This window comes from Acomys russatus, unplaced genomic scaffold, assembly GCF_903995435.1.
Source record: "Acomys russatus unplaced genomic scaffold, mAcoRus1.1, whole genome shotgun sequence".
NCBI classification, from domain to species: domain Eukaryota; kingdom Metazoa; phylum Chordata; class Mammalia; order Rodentia; family Muridae; genus Acomys; species Acomys russatus.
This window is the reverse complement of record NW_026131442.1, coordinates 3,846-24,016: the sequence shown is the minus strand read 5'-3', so window position 1 is coordinate 24,016 and position 20,171 is coordinate 3,846. Positions and strand designations below refer to the sequence as shown.

The 20,171-nt window shown below is 45.0% G+C and overlaps 1 protein-coding gene across 1 annotated transcript; it reads right to left on the bottom strand.

Annotated features, from left to right (window-relative positions):
• Window positions 1-6: 6 nt before the first annotated feature.
• Window positions 7-19,208, bottom strand: LOC127186203 (partitioning defective 3 homolog; the record flags this gene model as incomplete). The annotated part of the gene is made up of 5 exons (XM_051142664.1): window positions 18,790-19,208; window positions 11,922-12,111; window positions 5,791-5,939; window positions 4,777-4,821; window positions 7-80 (listed from the first exon to the last, which is right to left on the bottom strand). Coding segments are annotated over exons 1-5 (471 nt in total), but the record flags the coding sequence as incomplete, so codon positions are not given.
• Window positions 19,209-20,171: the final 963 nt, after the last annotated feature.

Below are 20,171 nucleotides of genomic sequence, written 5' to 3'. Positions count from 1 at the left end.
GGCGACGGCAGTCTGCAGGCTTTCTAAGGAGCTGGATTTCTTCAGACCCAAGGAGGGCCCCACGTCTCTACTCGGGGAGCCTTGGAGGGTCAGAATGATACAAGATTAGTGAGGCAGAAGTGACAGCTCCAGATCCAAGTATCTATGCCCTGGGGAACCCTGCAGAGGTAAAGTCATTGGCTCAGTGATGAGTACAGCACGTGGGTGTAAAATAAAGAATAAACAACATTAGTTAATGCAATTTTTTTCACATATATATTAGGTTTTATACTATTTCCATTTGGAAAAGTTCTAAAATAATTCATTTCTATCTGAAGAAATGAAATCTTTATCAAATCATTGTCCAATGTAATGCATAGAGAAACTGGAACAACTGTCCCTGATGTTTAAGATACAGACGTGCTGAGGAGGCTGCAGGAGAGGTGTCTCTGCCGTCTAACTGTGGCACCTTTCTGTGGTGCAAAGTTACTAAGAACAGAAAGAGGCCATTGCAGTCACAGGACACTCATTGCTGTCCGAAACAGTCCCGGGGAGCTGCGAGCCACCAGCATACTCAGCTGGCACCATGTAGAAAGGCGACTCTGGGGAACAGAGTGCCGGTCTGACCAGACAAGTCACAGAAGGGTGTCTCTCCCAGGAGACACAGAACTGTTGACACACCAGGGAGTTAAAACTTTTGCTTTTACTTCTTGAGGCTCCAAGGCAGTAGGGCTTGAGACAGCAGCTGCACCCGGCTTAGCAGGGCAATCAAGACTGTTTTCCTTAAGCAAAGGAGGCAGCCCAGTCCATCACTGTCTGACCTGGCAGGCCGGGGTGGAAGTCAGCAGTCTCTAATGGCTGACACCTCCACCTGGGCGGGCCAGGTGACAGGGCTGGTTCCTCACTTATCTTCCTAAAAGGATAGATGTGGGGAGGAGAGGAGGGTGGGGAGACTAAACAGCTGGCCTCCACATGGAGTCACCCACCATATGCTAGGAAGTAGCTGGCTCACGTTACTACCTGGGAGACAAATGGCAGAGGTGGGCGGGCTCACCACAGCTCAGTGTGCTAAGACTCAGGAAAACTAACTGAAAGTGTCAACGTAAGAACTGCCCTCGAATGCTTCATGTGTATTAGATATTTTACCCGATTTTCACCAGGAGAGAACAGTGCTCAGGGAGGGCAAGGGATGCTGAAAATACGAACAGAGGCGCAGGCACGATTTTAACAGCGAAAAATATGCTAGAAGTCATCGGTCTTGGGAGCAAACGATGATATGTTGCTTTCTCGGTGCAGGCTTGTACGTCACTTATTTTGTAACTAAAGTACACACTGAGATTTTCTTTCAGGCAGCACCACGCCACCGCTGTTCTCCGTGGCACGCAAATGACAAATCTTACGTTCCACAGGGTGGAAAGTGAACTACGCTCCAAAAGAAGGAATGAGGTCAAGGAATGAATGGCAAAATGGGGAGCTGGGGGGAGGGGGAGAAAGGGGGGGAGAAAGGGGGGGAGAAAGGGGGGGAAAGGGGGGAAAGGGGGTGGGAGAAACGGGGGGAGGGAAAGGGGGCCTCATCCCACCCTCACGCCCCCTAGAGACAGCACCCGCAAAAGCTCGCTTCTGAACAAGTTATGCGTGTGAGGTTTCAAACCTCCCTATCTGTAGCTGGCTCGTGTACAGCATGTTTTAGGCAACGTTTCCTGAGGACGCGCGTGTCTCTGAAGGTAAAGTCTCTGTGCGTGTACCTACAGCAGTGACTTCACACTTCCTGTCGGGAAGCCAGCTGAGACTTTAATGTACTCAGCAAAAGCTGACAGTGAATTTAAGAAATGGTTTGAGGGTCCTTGTGCATAAGGCAATTCTGGAAAGACAAACAAATGTGCAGAAAGTTACATCAGCCCAGAAAACTTTACAGATACGCCAGGCCCTGTGTGCCTCAACACACAGAATTAATGCTGTAAATAATTTAGAACCTTCTTTCTCTATATTATAGCTATGAATAACACTTTAGCATAATGTTGGTAATTGTGAATGGTGCGTTCTTGCCTGGCTGAAATCTGCATAATAAATAGTTTTGTAAAGAGTCAGTCTACGGGGGCGGGGGGCGGGAAGGGGGGACCAGCACAGGTATCTGGGCCTTGTTAGTGGAGCACAGCCTCTACACACTTATTTGCATAAGGTCCACGGCTACTTTCATCCTATCACTGTAAAACCAAGCGGTTACCTCTTTGCCCAAATTGCTTATTATCTGGTTCTCAATGAAAAGCGCTCACTGCCTCAGTATGACAGACATCAGACATCAAAGAAGAAGCTTTAAGAGTCCTGGGTTGGAGACATAGCTTGGGGTCAGAGTGCTTGCTAGCAAGCACAGGCTTTGATCTCAAGTCCCACTAGAATGGTGTCGTAAGCTCAGCATTTACTATGGTGAACACTGAGCAGGCGTCTTCTGTAAACATGGGCAACAGACTAGTCACTGTTGCAGGAACAGCAGCAGCTTCTCTTTCTGAAAAAACATTTTAAGGCTCTCATTTACTACCCTTAACTATACATGAACTTTTACATGTAAAAAAAAAACATTTTGTTTTGTTTTGAGACAGGGTTTCTCTGTGTAGCCTTGTCTGTCCTGGACTCGCTTTGTAGACCAGGCCGGCCTCAAACTCACAGAGATCTGAGTGCTGGGATTACAGATGTGAGCCACACCTGGCTTCTGAAACCTGCCTGCTAATAAATATCCCTCTTAGGGAAAAAAAAATTCTCAGTGAAGGTGTCTTCTACAAAGGGCAAAAAGGAGAGGGGGAAAAAAAATCTGTTTTCATTACAAGTGGCTTAAAACAGCTATAAATGCCAAAATGTCAGCATGCCCTGTCCAAGAGCTCTAGGCTAAGCTGTCCAAGAGTCCAGGCAATTCTGAAATGAAGAAACAACTCAGCTGAAAACTGTTCACTATGACACTGGGCAGGGAGAATACAGTCTACAGAATTTACCAATGGAGATTAAAACTCCCAAACCAAAAGAGCATCCTGGTGCTCCACTTTAATTGTACACACAGAACAGATGTGCCTTCTCCTCCAAGACCTAAGACCTAACAAGTAAAACACAAAAGCACATGGCTTTAATAGAGGACAAAATCTGAGTCCGCATTATGAAAGTTATATGTCATCAGTTAAAAGCCTGCATGCTATTTTTTACTCGCAATAGATTTTCTTTTCCTCACAGTGGGTTTGGGTTTCTTCAGTTGAACATCCACCAGTTTCACACAGCATCATACTGTGAAGGTGTGCAGCTCGGCACACTGAACACTAGTGACACTGAAGACTAACCACTACCGTACACATGTAAACTGCCAAAGATGTGTTCTATAGCTTCAGTGCAAAATTTTAATGAATGTTATGTTTTATCAGAAAAAAAAAAAAATAGCTACTTAGGAAGATCCGAGGCTATAGTTAATTGCCCTGAACACAGCCAATCTTATAATTTATTGAATGCAATTTTATAGTCTAAAATTTACCTCATAGAATATGGTAACGCCAAGAACATCCACAGTAGTCTTTATGCATGTATGTGGAACACACAGGCTGAGACTAATTACTACAGCAGGTTAAAAAGGCAAATTAAAGCTAATACGTGCTAAGTGATATAATTACATTATCCTGGATCTAGAATAATTAAAGCAAGATTCCAAAATACACTAATAAATCATGCATGCTCAACTGCGCACAGCACACTGCCTAATTACACTGACAGACTCTGCTGATTATTTTCATGTAGTAATATAAAACGTTAAGATATACTACACTGCTAAACCTAACCCACGTAGCCCATTATTTCTATGAAATGATTAAGCAGTAAATTCAGAACAGATTCCAAAAGCTAACGAAGCCAAATGCGTCATATAGTTCAAGTTAATGTCAGGGCTAACAATGAGCTAATTCTAGCATCTGAAAAAGATACAGGAGATAGCAGGAGCAATACAGGAGCATCCGTAGCAAGCCCAGACACTGTCACTTAGTGGAAAATGTTCCTGGAGGACGGTGGCTCTCTCCCTTCCTAACGCTGTGACCCTTTATTATAGCTCCTCAGGTTGCCGTGAACCCGATCATACGGTTATCCCTTTGCTACTGTTATGAATCATAAAGTACATATCTGATATGCAGGATGTCTGATATGAGACCCTGTGCTGGTCATTTGGTGCCTAAAGGGATTCTGACCCGCTGGTTCAGGTGGTGCTATTTTTCATTTTTCGTTTGTTTGTTTTTTAAGACAGGGTTTCCCTGTGTAGCCTTGGCTGTCCTGGACTCACTTTGTAGACCAGGCTGGCCTCGAACTCACAGTGATCCATCTGCCTCTGCCTCCCGAGTGCTGGGATTAAAGGCGTGCGCCACCATACCTGGCTACTATTTTTCAAATAAAAACCGCTACTTGGAGCATGGACAGTAATTAAGACATCACATAAGGACTAAAGAACTTAAGAGATGTTTCCTTAAGATTCTGATTAAAAAAAAAAAAATCACCATGAAACATTCCTATGCAGGTAAGATTTAAAAACAAAAATCTGAAATTGTTTTTAACATGGTAGAGGGAGTCTATTCCATTCCATCTGTTACACATATTGCTGATAAATTTCTCATAACAACAACGCATAAGTATTTTCTGCTGCAATTCGATTTCCCATAACAAAAGTGTCTGAGTGTGACTGGAATGCTGGTGTTTACACGTAACATGACTGGCAGCTCTATAATCGCAGCGAGCGCCTCGAACCACGGTTTCTATGGCAACGGTCTAACTGTCCATTCTTACCTGCTCTCTGGTCATCCACTGTATTGAGTTTAGTCTCGTCAGCTACTGTTAAAAGGTAAATGTATAACCGTTAGCCCAGTTAGTCCCCAGAGCTGAACATGCTTCAACCCTCCCCCAATTTCGACTGTTAGAGCACAACTCTTAGGCAATATTCCATGCAAATAAAATGAAACATCAAGCAAACATCCATAATCAAAAATAAAGGGAGAAAAATAAGCAGTGTCTTCATGCAGTGTGCAAGTCACTCCGTCTCACAGACGTGTTATTTTTATGTTAGTGTATCACCGTTAGCCAAGGGAATGCACTGTCCAATTATAGATATTTCTGATAAATTAATGCTTTTAGTCTTGAGGTTCAAACAGCCACCAGAAAGCAGCATAAGTTATGGTTGATTAACAAAGGTTTTTTTAAAAAAATAATTTAGTTTATACCTGTATTAACTGAATTATTTTGTGGGGTAGATTTTGATTTAAGAGAGACGCTACCTGGTTGTCTAACTCAACGACTAGGGTTATTTTCTTCCTCCCAAATTCCTTCTGGAATATATTCTCTCAAGTTACTAATCTGGTTCAAGGCCGTAGTCGTTACAACACAAGGAGTTGTATCAATTAGCACTTCAAGGAGAGCAATCAACAAGAGAGAGCACTGGCACCTAAGCCCCAGACATGGATTGAGATAATGGTTTTTCTCCAAACGTTTCTCGTTTCCTCTTTATAAATCCCCACCAAATACAACCTCAAAGGAAGCTGCTTCTCAGAGGGACAAAGTGGTAAAATGCAGCTACAAGGATGCAGTGTGACCTGCATCCTCTCTTATCCAAAAGCTCAAGTCAACACAGTGCATATCAGGTCGACATGCTACGCAAGGCAGGATGGGCATCTTTGCCAAATTGCCACATTTTAAATTTATCTCCTCTATTGTTAAAAATAAATGGAGATGTGTTTGGGACCATCAGTTCCTTCCCGAAGTGCCCAAACCTTACACAATGAGACTCATGGAGATGGTACTCACTACCTAAATCCATGCTCTTTGACTTCCGTGTTTTAACGAAATCCAATTGACTGGCATCTGAAAATTGCTTTGTGCGTTTTTCTGACATACTCTGGCGTCCAAATCCTTCTCGTTGAAAAGCAAGAACGGGATCAACATCTGGACTCAAAGAGCTGGGGTGAAGAGAAAGAAAGAAAACCATGAAAGTATTTACTAAAAAGTAGAGACACTCAGCTTTAGGAAAGATCATGTATCTTTTAGATACATGTTACTTAAGGATTTAAACTAAACAACACAATATACCTCATTTTTAAAAGGTGAGTGAATGGAAAGATAAAAATTAAAAACTTGATTTTAACATTAAAGTAACTCTGTGGGTGTAGTTATCCTTCTCCACTTCCCCCTGGGCGTTTCTTCACTGTGTTGATGATACATAACCTTTCTGCTGTTGTTATTTGGGAGACATTGGAAAGCTGCATATTTGACAAGACTCGCCTTGTACAATAACATATAGCCATATAAATCACAATTTAGCATTTTTTTTTTCAAGACAGGATTTCTCTGTGTAGCCTTGGCTGTTCTGGAGTCACTTTGTAGATCAGGCTGGCCTCGAACTCACAACAATCCACCAGCCTCTGCCTCTCGAGTGCTGGGATTAAAGGTGTGCACCACCACCACCCAGCTAGCAATTTTTTAAAAAGCTGTGTTCTGAAGGAAATAAGCACAGAGGCCCACAACTGGGACAATGCATAGACAGAGAGATTTTGGAACATCCGAAATGAGATGTCTTCATCAAACCCCTCAAGACTCAGTGAGCTACGCTGAAGAGGAGACAAAAAGATTGTAAGAGCCAGAGGGGACAGACGACTCTAACTAAACAGCATCTTTCAGATACAACAAGGCTGGCACACATCTGAACTCACAGGAGCTATGGCTGTATGCAGAGCACCTACAAAGGTCCAGGCCAGGTGGGGTCCCAGCACTGAAAGGAAGAAGCAGACCCAGGCTGAGATCCCTAACCAAGAAGCTACCGGCAACCGACACCCACCCATACAAGAAAATTTAATTTTCTCCAATAGAGTCTCTTTGGGTATATATTAACCATATGTAATGGCCCCATGCCCAGCAGCAGATGGCCAACACAAAACAAACTCACTGGTCTTTTTGTAGACTTTTTTGTCTAATATTGCTACATTAGGGCTTTTTTGGTGGGGGCAGTATCTTACTGGTTTATTGCTTGTGTATTACGGTCTACAATTTTGTGCTCTTATGATGTATCTGTGTGTGTGTGTTTCTTGAGTATTTTTTATTTTTTGTTTTGTTTATTTTCCTGTTTGCTTTTTTTTTTTGAAGATTTATTTATTTATTATGTATACAGCGCTCTGCCTCCATGTAACCTGCGGGCCAGGAGAGGGCATCAGATCACATTATAGATGGTTGTGAGCCACATTCTGGTTGCTGGGAGTTGAACTCAGGACCTCTGGAAGAGCAGTCAGTGCTCTTAACATCTGAGCCATCTCTCCAGCCCCTTCCTGTTTGCTTTTTAAGGAGAGAGAAAAAAAGGGTATGGAGTTGGGTTAGGTAAAGAGATGGGAAGGGACTGGGAGAAGTTGTAGGAGAGGAAACCGTGATCAGAAAATACAGCATAAAAAAAAAGTATTCTGACCATGGTGTGTGTGTGTGTGTGCCTGCGTGTCTGTGTGTGTGTGTGCATGTGTGCGTGTGCGTGTATGTGTGTGTGTGCATGTGTGTATGTGTCTGTGTGTCTATGTCTGTGTCTTTGTGTGTATATGTGTGTGCGTGTGTCTGCGTGTTATTGTGTTTCAGGACAAAGTGAGTAGGGACGACACTTTCATGAGTGTGTAGCCCCTTCTGAAATAGCCAAATGCCTGAAAAGGTGTCAACTCAGTAAATTTCGGAAAAGAAACCTTGCTCTAACATAGCAAGCAGATGCCGGAGGTGCACACACGCGCACCTCTGGAGCTCACGAGTTCAAGAGAGAGGAGGCATCTCAGCAGTCTTGCCTGAGCCAGGATTGAAGAACACAAAAGAAAAGCTAACCCCAGAGGCCAGCCAAGGTCAAGGCAACAGTTCTTTATTTCTTTCTTTCTTCTTTCTTTCTCTTCTTCTTTCTTTCTTTCTTTCTTTTTTTTTTAAGGATTTGTTTATTTATATAGTATTCTGACTGCATGCATGGCAGTGCACCAGAAGAGAGCGCCAGATCTCATTACAGATGGTTGTGAGCCACCAGGTGGTTGCTGGGAATTGAACTCGGGACCTCTGGAAGAGCAGCCAGTACTCCCAACCTCTGAGACATCTCTCCAGCCCCTAGATTCTATTTTTATTTTAATATTATTTAAGATTTGTTTTTATTTTAATTATATGAGCACGTGTGGTGGAGCCATCACACCTGTGAGAGGGGGTTCCCTCGAGGGTCCAGAAGAAGATACCAGACCCGGTGACGCTGAGCTCCAGGTGGTTGTGACCAGTGATGATTCATCTGACATGGGTGCTAGGGACTGAACTCAGGTCCTGGGAAGAGCAGCAGATGCTCTTAACTGCTGAGTCACCTCTCCAGCCTCCAGTTCTTTTTTATAATGCTAGCCTATATCTCAAATGCATGCAATTTTGCAAGTGCTATAGTTTCAATCTTTTCATGGGCAGTTTGAATTTCCAAGGAATAGTGTCGCATTTGTCCAGGAACCTGACCTGTCAACTTAAATCAGCATTTGATAAAGATACCCCCGATAATTTCCAGAGCAAGAGGTCCCAGCATTAGGAGGTGTAGTGTCGATCCTTTTAGCTGTGGCACTCAGGAGGGAAAGCCAGGGGGGTCTCTGTGAGTTTAAGGCCAACCTAGTCTACAGAATGAGTTCTAAGAGAGTATGTCGTAAGAGCCTGTTTCAGAGACAAACCAAACAACAAACAGCTGTAAGACAGGCATGACTCAATTCTGAATCAACATACTTGAGGAGCAGTGATTCTTCCCTATGTTAAAGTGGACATCTTGGTTGCTTAGCAAAAAGCGTTTGTGAGAAACGTATGGAACACTTTAAGAACTGCAATAAGGCATCAGATTTGTAGACAATGGGTTTGAAATATAGTTATTTATTTATGTGTGTGCACACGTGCATACTTGTGTATGTGTGTGTGTTGGGCTTGCGTTGCTCACCTGTGTGTGTGTGCACATATATGTGTATGTGTGTGGTAGGTTTACATTGCTCACCTGTGTCTACGTGTGCGCACGTGTGTGTGTGTGTGTGTGTGTGTGTGTGTGTGTGTGTTGGGCTTGTGTTGCTCACCTGTGTGTGTGCACAGGCTGTAAGTCAGCATGTGTGTATATCTTCCTCAGTGCTCTTCAGTTTATCTACCAAGGCACAGTCTCTGGCTAAACTCAGAGCTCAAGAGTGTTGCTAGTCCAAGGTCACTAGCCTGTTCCAGGGACCCCTGGTTTCCATCTGCAGGGTAGGGGTATTACAGAAGTGTCTGGATCTGCCCGGCAGCTTTGTGGGTGCCGGGGGCCCACACTCAGGCCTTCCTGCTTGTGTGGCCAGCCCTGTGTCCATCGAGTCATCTCATCGGCTCCATGAGTTGATTTATTTTTGACAGGGTCCTTCTGTTACCCATGCTGGCTTTAAACTTCGACCCTCCTTGGTACTAGGAGAGCAGGTATGCACTACCTACCCTGTGAAATACAGTTCTAACAGAAAATTCCAGCAAAGAATTTCCAAAGTACAGCTGGGCGTGGTGGCGCACGCCTTTAATCCCAGCACTCGGGAGGCAGAGGCAGGCGGATCGCTGTGAGTTCGAGGCCAGCCTGGTCTACAAAGTGAGTCCAGGATGGCCAAGGCTACACAGAGAAACCCTGTCTCGAAAAACCAAAAAAAAAAAAGAATTTCCAAAGTAATTTAAATTCCTCTTGACATTGCTTAAAATCTCTATTCAGCAAACTTTCAAGTTCACTTTCTATTCTCCTAAATAATGTTGTTATCAAAATTAGAATTTGCTGCTGTATTTTCTCCTCCCTTAAAAAAAACACGTTAATGTCCCCTACATACATTACTAGGTTGAAAAAAGTATATTCTATTAGTTAACAACTTAAAAATGTAGCCCTTCGACACATTTAGCCTTCCACAACTATGCAGTCAAGTATAAACGGACACGTTTTAAAATGTCAAATGAGCTTGCAAATTAATAAGAGACTTAAAATAACTAAATATTCTTAAAATGTGACATAATTAATTTTTCCTGATTAATATACTCATTAAACCTATTTCAGACACAATAAACAGTAACACTAGAATATTATCAAGATAGAGTACAAGGCTTGCAGAGGACTCTCTGAAGGAGCCATATCTACCCTTCGCCCCATTACGGAAATTCCAGTTATTAATCTTGTCTCGTTGACCTGATGGTTTTGTTTGTTTGTTTTTTAACACTTTCACTGAAGTTAATTAAGGGAGAGACTGTCAGACTGGAAAAGCGGGCATTCTCAGCTCCATGGCTGAACAGATAGCACGCATGTTCCCATAACCCTTCACTTACACTCTCTTCTTTGTCCTATATTTCCAAAGGGGAAAAACACCATAAAAGTCCTCACCGTTGTTTGTCTTTCAAATCTACTATAGGAACATGACTGCCCCAAGCTGTCCCTGAAAGCTGACTATGCCCTCTTGCTAACGCAGATCCGTCCCTATGATCCCCTTCACGGCCTTATCATGGTGGAGACGCAGAGGTTGTAGTCTCCTTACAGAACACTGTGGACACAGACGCAAACTGCCTTTCCACACTGACTTCCAGAGAGACACAAGCTGCAGTCAGGTTAAGAGCATCTGTGATTGCTGCCCCCCCCCCCTCCCCATCCGCCTCCCCCTCCCGCAACACCTCCAGTCAGAAGACTCATTCGAGGCTAAGCTACTGTTATCATGTGGCCTCCTGTTCAGCTCTACTTTTATATCCCATGTTTTCCAAAAGAGAATTAAAAGGCAAGTAACAAAAGTTGGAGAGGAACTTTACAAGAGCCCAGGAGCTTTCAGGAGAGCTTGGGTTAGCAAACATATTACCCACGTTTTCTTCCTGAGACCATATAAGGAGGAAGAGGAGGGTGGGGAGGAGAGAGGGGGAACTAGGCAGAAATGTCTATCCTGTCCTCAGCACCTCCGACCTCACAGCTGATGTGACACAGGTGGGGAGTGAGGAGGAGGACACCCAGTCAAAGGAGCTTTGCTTGATAACACGCTTTTCTACCAAGCATGGAGACTAAAGAATGGGGTGACGGTTAACGATTACACATGGTAAATAGCATCGAAAGCTTCCTTCTACTGTCGCAAAGGCAAAAAAAGAAAAGAAAAAAATGGAAAAGAAACACTAGGACAGTAGCCACAAAGACAAAGTGCCTGCCAGAAGTACCTCAAAGCCTGGGGAACAGTAATGCTGTAACACCACAAAGCCTGGGGAACAGTAATGCTGTAACACCACAAAGAGAAGCTGGGGGTCCCAGTATGCAGCCTCACCAACTGCCATGCTCCAGGATCGGTGAGGGGAGGGAGCAGCACTGAGGGAGACATCTGATGCCCACTGTATTTTATGTCAACCTGACACAGACCAGAGTCATCTGAGAGGAGAGAACCTTAACCGGGAAAAAGCCACTGTAAGATCAGGCTGTGGGCAAGCCTGGAGTGCACTTTCTTAATTAATGATCAATGGGGGAGGGCAGAGGTCACTGTGGGTGGTGCCATGCCTGGGCTGGTGGTCCTGGGCTCTATAAGAAGACAGGCTGAGCAAGCCATGGAGAGCAAGCCAGTGAGCAGTGCCCTCCATGGCCTCTGCATCAGCTCCTGCCTGCAGGTGCCTGTCCTGTCCTCCTTCGGTGATGAGCAGTGATAAAGTCATAGTGTTTTCAATAGAAACTCTAACTAAGACACAAACCTACGGCTTCTACCTGCACACTCACAGGGGAGTGAGCACATGCCAACACATGTGACACGTATGCACATACTCCCCAGACAAACAGAAACCTCCAGTAAGTCTCCTCTAGTTCCCAAGCACACTAATTACTAATTTTTAATCTATTGTTGGATCAATTTGAGAATTGGCTTAGATACTGTTCATCCAATAAGAAGCTCCGGCCCTGGGCTGCTAGCTCACTCACTCACCAGTCGGCTGAGTCGCTGATGACAGCCCTGGCCCACGTGCCGGCCTCCGTCATTATGAATCCCACATCATCGTGGGAGCTGGAGGAGGACTGGTCAGAGAGGTGAGGTGGGAGCACCGGCAGCCTGTCATCTTCGATCATAACGGTGTCATCATGTGGCATGTTCACCGTGGGGGACAGCTGGCATTTACCTGACCGGTGAAAAAGAAATTCTAGATGTCAGTGTAGGCGCCACGCCTGTTAACTCTACTATTTACTACATAAGGAGAGCCCTAAGCCTTGACACACCTGCCCAACCTGACAGGATGAAAGAATTGAGGGTGTTTAGTTCTCGCGAAGTGTTGTCAAACGCAAGCCTCGGGTCCCTGTGACGGCTTCTGCAGCGCGGCTGCACAGCTTGTGGCACAATACTTGACTTCTCTGGCTTTAGGTTTTCCAAAGACAAGGATTACCTCCAAAATGGCTTAATGTGAACCCAACACACAGCTTCTTAGGTCTGAGTGCCCTCTGGGAAGCTTTATCAGGAAATCTGAAGGGAAACCCCACAAACTCAAGGGGGGTCATCTACCTATGCACCTACTGGGGAACTCCTGCAGGGTAGACAGGGGTGACATCATCGCTGTGCTGAGTGAGTCACTCCCTAATGAAGAAGGAAACATGCCTACAGAGCAGGGTAATGTCAGCGTGGGGACTGTGCCAGCTGCGTCCATCTGCGCATGTGTGGGTATGATTGTTGAAGAACCTCAACAGAATTCATCAGAGCTAGATTTGGAATGGCGGCTATGACTTTCCTACCAAAAGAAATTATCCCGGAAAGTGGCAATAAAATTGACCCACGATGAATTCAGCTGACATTGGACAAAGTCCGGCATACAAGCCAGGGAGAGTAACTTTGAAATGAGAGAGATCTAGAAGTGAACAGCGAAGCACAGACGCAGGCGTGTTTTCTTGAGGCTCCAGGGCCTTTCCTGGGAGGAGCGGATGTGAAGACTGATGATGACTCAGTTACCAACGGGCTCAAAGTATCTATGTTCTCTTCTCCCAGCCCCTTTCAGGAAAATGTACTGAGGTTCACTGCTTGCCGTGCCCTTCAGACATCACAAGCATTCCTTGGGGAGGTTAGGTTTCAAGTCCCCAAGTCCCTAATGGTTCTGCTGGAGAGAAAACTGTGCTCTAATCCCAAACCCCCTACAGCTCTGCAACTCCTCTTCACCATCTTCCTGTTTGACTTCTGAGCAAGGGTACACTAAGTACAAAATTTTGGTCCGGGTGCACTCCTTGTAAGAGGCTGAAATCACAGGACAACAACCATATGACAGGAAACACCAAAGCATGTTCCCAAGCAAGCAAGGAACCATAAAAATCTCTGTGCCCACCTCATGGGATGACAGAGAACTCTCCCACTAAATCTAATGTCCAAATTTCTTCAGCTAACTATCCTGGTCGGTGCCTGAACAGCAAGTCTGCTGAGCCTTTCAAGACTCACCGCCATAGTGCACAAGATGCTCTCCCCTTCAAAATAAATTGAGTTTTTGAAATAGTTCAACAACCATGTATTAGCATTCGATTAGTCTTAGATCTAGCTTTAAGACTGAGTACGTATTAGCGTGTCGGGCAAGCACAGATAAACTGGAAAGGTAAGTTTAAGGCACAGGGTATCTTTCTCTGGCTGATTCAATAAATTAACAGAAAACTATTAAGTTGCTGTCTATCTTCCAATCCTTATAAAGAAACTTGCCAGAAATTACACACACATCATTATTTAGCACTAAGTGGTCTGTTATAGCACCCATGCACGCTCACTGAGATCCCTGCTCAACATACGAGCCAGGAAAACCTCCTACTTTGATTCAAATGTGCTATTCAGGCAAACTGTGGAACTGGCAGCTTCTTGCTCAGGACACAGAAGTAAATCAAATGCAATCATTTCTCTGTCTTGATTTCAAATCACCTGTTTCTTTCCACTCAAGCCGCAGGATATTAGAATAGAAACCTGTTCCGCAAAATGTCACTGGATCCATGGTAGTAAATTCCACCATCACTGGCCAAAGAAATGCTTTCCTCTAAGACATACTTTTGTCTCCTAAAGGACCATGTTGAATTGATAAAGCCAGGCTCTTTCCCCTGACTGGAGAGGCAAATGCCACATTATTAAATATCAAGGCCTCTTCCAGGAATAATTTAACCAGGGAAATATCACAGAGTAATCATATTGCATACCTTTTAAAATTAAATCTGCAACCCCTTGCATTGACACATTTATTCTAAGTGAAGGCCTCGTAAGAAATATATAACACTAACTGGACCATACAATCTGTGTGTGTATGTGTGTGTGTATGTGTGTGAGATGCTGTTTTGTGTAGAAACACTATACTGTACATGACACAGAATACCAATATCTGTCTCTCTGTCTCTCTCTGTCTCTCTGTCTCTGTCTCTGTGTCTCTGTCTCTGTCTCTGTCTCTCTCCTCTCTGTCTCTCTCTCTCTCTCCTCTCTCTCTCACACACACACCACACACACACACACACACACACATCATACCCAGAATAGCAAGAAGTCTCTCTTGCATTACTCTCCAGTCTTAAGATTTTTGTAAGATTTCAAGATTTGGTTGCCCATATTCTCCCTCTTAGATTGTTTGTGAGGAGGAACCATTCCAGGATCTTGTTCTAGAAACCATCGAGGGCACCACGCATCTACGTTTAAAGCTACACATCCCACTGAGACACACCAGAACCTCTCACTGACATCTGCTGATCTTCAGCACCTCATCAGCTAGAAGCCCATGAACCGTGTTCGTGGTGGCTTCACTTTTTAACAGTTAAATTCTCCCCCACCTCAACCCTTTCATCAGTATCTACAAACAACAAAATGAGCAGCCTGGGTCTTAGAGAGTAAAACAACAACGTACGAGGTGATTATTTACTGAACATTTATTCATTGATGGATTTACATGGAATGCAACACAATGCGCGATATCAGGAACAGAGCAAGTGAACACTGTCGGCAACACAACTCATATAAAACCAGCATCAACGTCTCAGGTTTCCATGTCAAATTCTTAACAAAATGAAAATATTCTGAACATAATTATTTAAACTCACCATAAAAGTATGGATATAGAAACCACTGAGATAAATAGTGAAATGAAATAAAATTTCAGCTCAGGATAAAATCGCTTTTAAACAAATTATGCAGACAAAAAACTTAAAGAAAATAACGTTCTATGCTCCAAAACAGGAATTTGCGACGCATTTATAAAGTAAACATGTTGGTAAACTGTGTCCATTATTTCACTGCTGTTATTGAGATGGCTGAATCATAGGAAGGGTCTTTCAAGGCTTTTCAAAGGAGAAATCCTAAGCAGACTCACTAAAGGACAAGGCCAGGCCTACCTACCGACCTATCTGTACACCTACTTACTTAGCCTGCTTTTGTGGTGCAGGGAGCAGGGCACTGCACAAGCCAGGCGAGCGCCTTTGGCTGTATTCCCAGCCCTCGTGAGTTGCTTCCTGACACGAGGACAGGACTCACCTTCTAACATTGATGGCGGTGGGAATCCAGCCAACTGCCTGTGGTTACGCCTGGCCTTTGGTCGCATGTCTGACTGATCCATCCAAAGTGATAGAGATAAATTGGCTGTTACTGAAGAGGAACCCACCACCCAGAAAAACCACACATTCAAACTGTGCTTCCGAAACTAAATAAGCCACAATCCAGCGGTCTATAGCTCCCCAAATACAAGAACAGAATGGAACGTGTGATGTAGGTGGTGAGGGAATGCCTTAATTATCTTACCCTGGTATGGACCGGGCGGGACTAGGCTCTAAAGACACCTCGATGCCTTTCACTCAATATGCTGTCACTGAAACTTACCATGAGATCGTGGCATTCGCCAAGACAGCTACTTTAGAAAGAGGAAATACTCAAAACCAAAACAAGGCAAAAATCACCAGTTTGGGGACACCTTTCTTTTATCTGCTAAGTGAAAAGTGGGACTGAGGGCATTTGACATCTTTCTAATTAGAAATGGTTGCTTCTTTTTGGGTGTGCACTTTTGAAGTCTGATCTCCTGGGATGTATACCCATTCAAAATTGATCACAGGCCTTTAAAAAAAATTCCTTTGGTCCCATGTACAAAGTATTCCTTGTGAAAAATTGCCTTGCACACAGGAAATTAATCACTTCTTTGTGCCATCATAAGGGATTCCAAGACTTCTCTTTCCAGCATATAGAACCATGGTCTGCGCAGGAGTGAGGCAGAAGACCCAGCAGACAGCCATGAACGAGGCATGTGGGACGTGGCTGAGAAACATCTATGCACCTGACGCAGTACAAACCAGAGGCTGACAGGTGCACAGTACTGTGACATTAGGTATAAGTTTCACTGCCAGTGGCAAAGCAACACCCTTTGCAGGGTTTCCAACCGCAGGGTCCTCTAGCCTCGCCAGCAGCATGCAATTTTTAAGGCCAACAATACTAGAATAAGGATGGAGGGGAGGGGAGGACGAAAGCTCTAAAGTTGGTAAACGGCAAGATAAATTAAGCTTATATATTTCTCTAGGTAAAGCCACACAGGCTTCCTAGTTTCCAGTATAGCACATAAAACATGTCTTAAGGACACGGACAAATGAAGTCATTAAGACGCCCTGGATTCAATCCCCAGTATCCCTTCCCAAAAGATATTCTACTGTAAAAACTTGGGCTACTGAGTATGGTGTCATCCCCCAGCCCGTATGTCCCGGGACATGTACAGAGCAACATCGAGCACAGCAGGAGGGGCCGGCCAGTTAGGAGAGCCACCATACGTGAGAGGGTTCATTTCATACCCAGCAGAGGGAGGGAAAACCCTGCCGCCTGCATTACCCGCTGAAAAGGACTAACAAGTCAAAAGCTAACAAAATTGGGTGACAGAATACAGAGGAAAACGCACTCCTCAACCCAGGTTACACATTTCAACAAATCACTAGTGAAAAATCGGGGTGGGAGTTGGTGTGTGTTTGAGTGTGAGGTTTTCGCGTTCCTCTGGAGACCCGGGGTGTGGAGGCAGGATGCAGGTTACAGGAGCTGCTGGGCCAATGGGCTGATCAGTATGGCAAATCCTATGTTCCTATAATAAATGGGAAATTACAGCGCATCACTTTGTATGCACACAGATCCAGCGACACACGCACACATTCTGTCTCAGGGGGTCTGAGGTTTTGTCAACAGGTAAGAGTCGGGCAGAGATGCTTTACAGTTTTATAAGACAGCACGGACAACCCATCCCCAGTGAGTACCAGTAACCGATAGGCACACACCAAAGTAGAAGCCAGAAACAAGGGGGCTCAAATCAAGAGCAAGGATTGCCTCCCTGGTTCTGTCAGGCCACACGCAAAATTAGAAAAACGGTCGCCAAGGACATCAAAGGTATCTCTTAACACCATAAGGAACTGAGGACCGAGCAACTTCCCCAAGGGGGAAAGTTAGATGAGGAGGAAGAAAAATGACGGGGAACTACACTAGCTGGGTAGACACATGTTTTTTCTATAGCACTCAGTAGAAAGCTCTCTGGTGATACCGTTCCTTTAAGCGCCCGTGTCCACTGCTAACGCGACACCTTGCCGACACAAGCCTTTCACAACCCCCCCCACCCCAATGAATTAATCAAACTGTTTCCATGATGCCCCACAATGGGAACTTGTATTTGTTATCAGATCTGCATCGGATACGCTCAGAATGCGATTAAATGTAGGGATTTAGAGAACTGCAAAATAGGTCAGAAATCAGTGTTTTATGTCAAAACTATTTTTTATACCTTAAATTTTAAATCTCTCAAGTTAGCCGCAGATGAGCAGTTCTGTGAGCCTGACTCCTCCCCTGCTCCCCACCCTCCCCGGGGGGTGGGGGAGGGGCCTGTTAGGAGACTGAGCCTATGATCACTCCGGAAGGCAGCCTGGGGCAGATCAAGCAAACAGGCTCGGCCATGAGCTGAGGGTTTAAAGGATAATGCTGGGTGTTTGCTGCTGTTGTCTCCCTATGTGGCTCCGGCTGGCTGGGACTCACTGTGTAGAACAAAGTGGCTTTGGGTTAGGAGATGCCTCTCTGCTTTCCACCCCAATGCTGAGATAAAAGGTGTGAGCTGCCATGTCCGTCAACACTAAAGCTTTGATAAAGCAGAGATGTGACAAATATTTTATTAAATGCCACCAAACAGTGACCACTTCATGTGATCATGTATTTTTCATCTGTGTCTAAGCAGTGCTACCAACAATAACAACTTTTAGATTCCTTTTCTAAAGTTAGTGTGCTTAAGTACTGTGTGTGTGTGTGCGTGCGTGTGTGTATGTGTGTGTGCCTGCTCAAGGGTGCACAGGTGTGACATGTATGTATATATGCACACATGCATGTGTGTGCACTCCCATGTACACCAGCCTTGGACATCACTTCTCGGGAGCTGCCCACTCTTGTTTTTGAGGCAGAGTCTCTCACTGGGACGGAGGGCCAGCCTTAGGCTGAGCTGGCTGGCCGGCCATGTGCTGGGAGTGTGAACAGACCCACGAACTGGCTTTTTCAGCTGGGTGCTGCGAACTGGAAACAGATTCGACCAACTGAGCTTCCTTAGCCCCTGTCGTTGGTTAAAACGCAGCTTGCTTACTATTCTCCACAAGCCGTGGATACTTTGATTACTGGGGACATTTCTTTTACTCCCTCTTCCTTTCTGTCCCCATCAAACATTTAGGAATTGAAGCTTATTTAGCCACTCCGTGCGTGGAGGCTCTTTTCTCACATTCATGTTTCCCGCATGGCCATAATGGACCTGCTCTGTCTTCTCTCGGAAACGCGGGCCATAACCGTGAGGGGAGATGAAGGAAGAGAGGAGCTTTACCTGACTCACCCATTATCCTGCTGAGTGCGGCATTCCTGCTGGGCGACTCTTCCAGCCCCTCAATCCCTCCGTAGAGGGAGTGCGAGATCCTGCGCTCTCGGGCATCCAGCTCGCTTTCGATGGGCAGCTCAGGGGCAGCCGGGCTCCCAGGAGATCGCAGCTGCGGAGAAAGGGACAGACGGAAGTGAATCTTGGAGGCTAGTTAGCAGCACGGGGCCTGGATAACAGCTTCCTAAGGCTTGCGTCCAGCCAGGCCTCAAATGAACTAGAACTTTCCAACCTACCCCTGAAGAATTTGTTCTGTCAGCTTCGCCTAATGACCAACCTTCAGTGGCACTTTATTCAACACCTCCTAGGAAGCTGTGTCAGGTTACAGCCGCAGGAGGAAAATATGTATAGAAAAAGATTTTTTAAGATTTTACCTTATCGCTTATATATATATTTTTTCAACTTGACTGTCAGCCTGTGCCGAGGTCAAGGCAAGATATTGTTTAATTGAGGACTCCTGCTACCCGCCGCTCTGCAGAAAGCAGGCTTTGGCAGCAGGAGTTTGGTTTAGCTTTGTGCCTGTGGGACAGAAACACGTCTGCCTCCTGCATGTATCAGTTTAGGTGTCGCTGGCATCACATGGAATCTAAGCTCTGTGGAAATTAAGGCTCTTTGTGTCACCGTAAGGCAACCTCTAGGTTGGAGGCAAAAACAGAAACACTTTAAGTGTGCACAGAAAAACATGAGAGAACCAAACAGTTGTTGCATGTGTATGTATGTATAGTGTGTGTGCATTATATGCACGGGTTTCGAACATGTATGGCTTCATATAGTCTAGTGCTCATGCGTGCAGAGGTCCGAGGCTGACCTTGAGTATTTTCCTTGATAGCTCTCCACTTACGGAGGCAGGGTCCTGCGCCCAACCTGGAGCTTGCTCACTGCCATTTGTCTACCCGGATCCCCCAGCCTCTACCCCAAGGGTTCTAACAGAACGGGCATCTGCCACACCTGTCTGGACTTAGGGTAGGTTCTAGAAGTACAAACCACAGTGTTAACACTAAGTGAATACTCTCCCAAGTATTTTGATGAAACACACAGTGGCATGAACATTAGGCAAATTCACGCAGTCTACTGAATGCCTGCAAAGCAGCAGGTCCAGGGCTGGGAGCACGGCCCGCTTTGTCCAGCGCTTGTTTAGCCTGACAAGGCCCTGAGCACAGTCTCCTCTTGCACTGAGTAAACTGGGTGCAGCAGCTCATACCTGTAATCCCAGCACTTGAGGCAGGTAGATCAAAAATTCAAGGCCGTCCTCTGCTATAGAGTGAGTTTGAGGCCAGCCTGGTATATAAGAGACCAAGACTTCAAAATTTAAAAAAAAAGTCTTTTTAAAACAA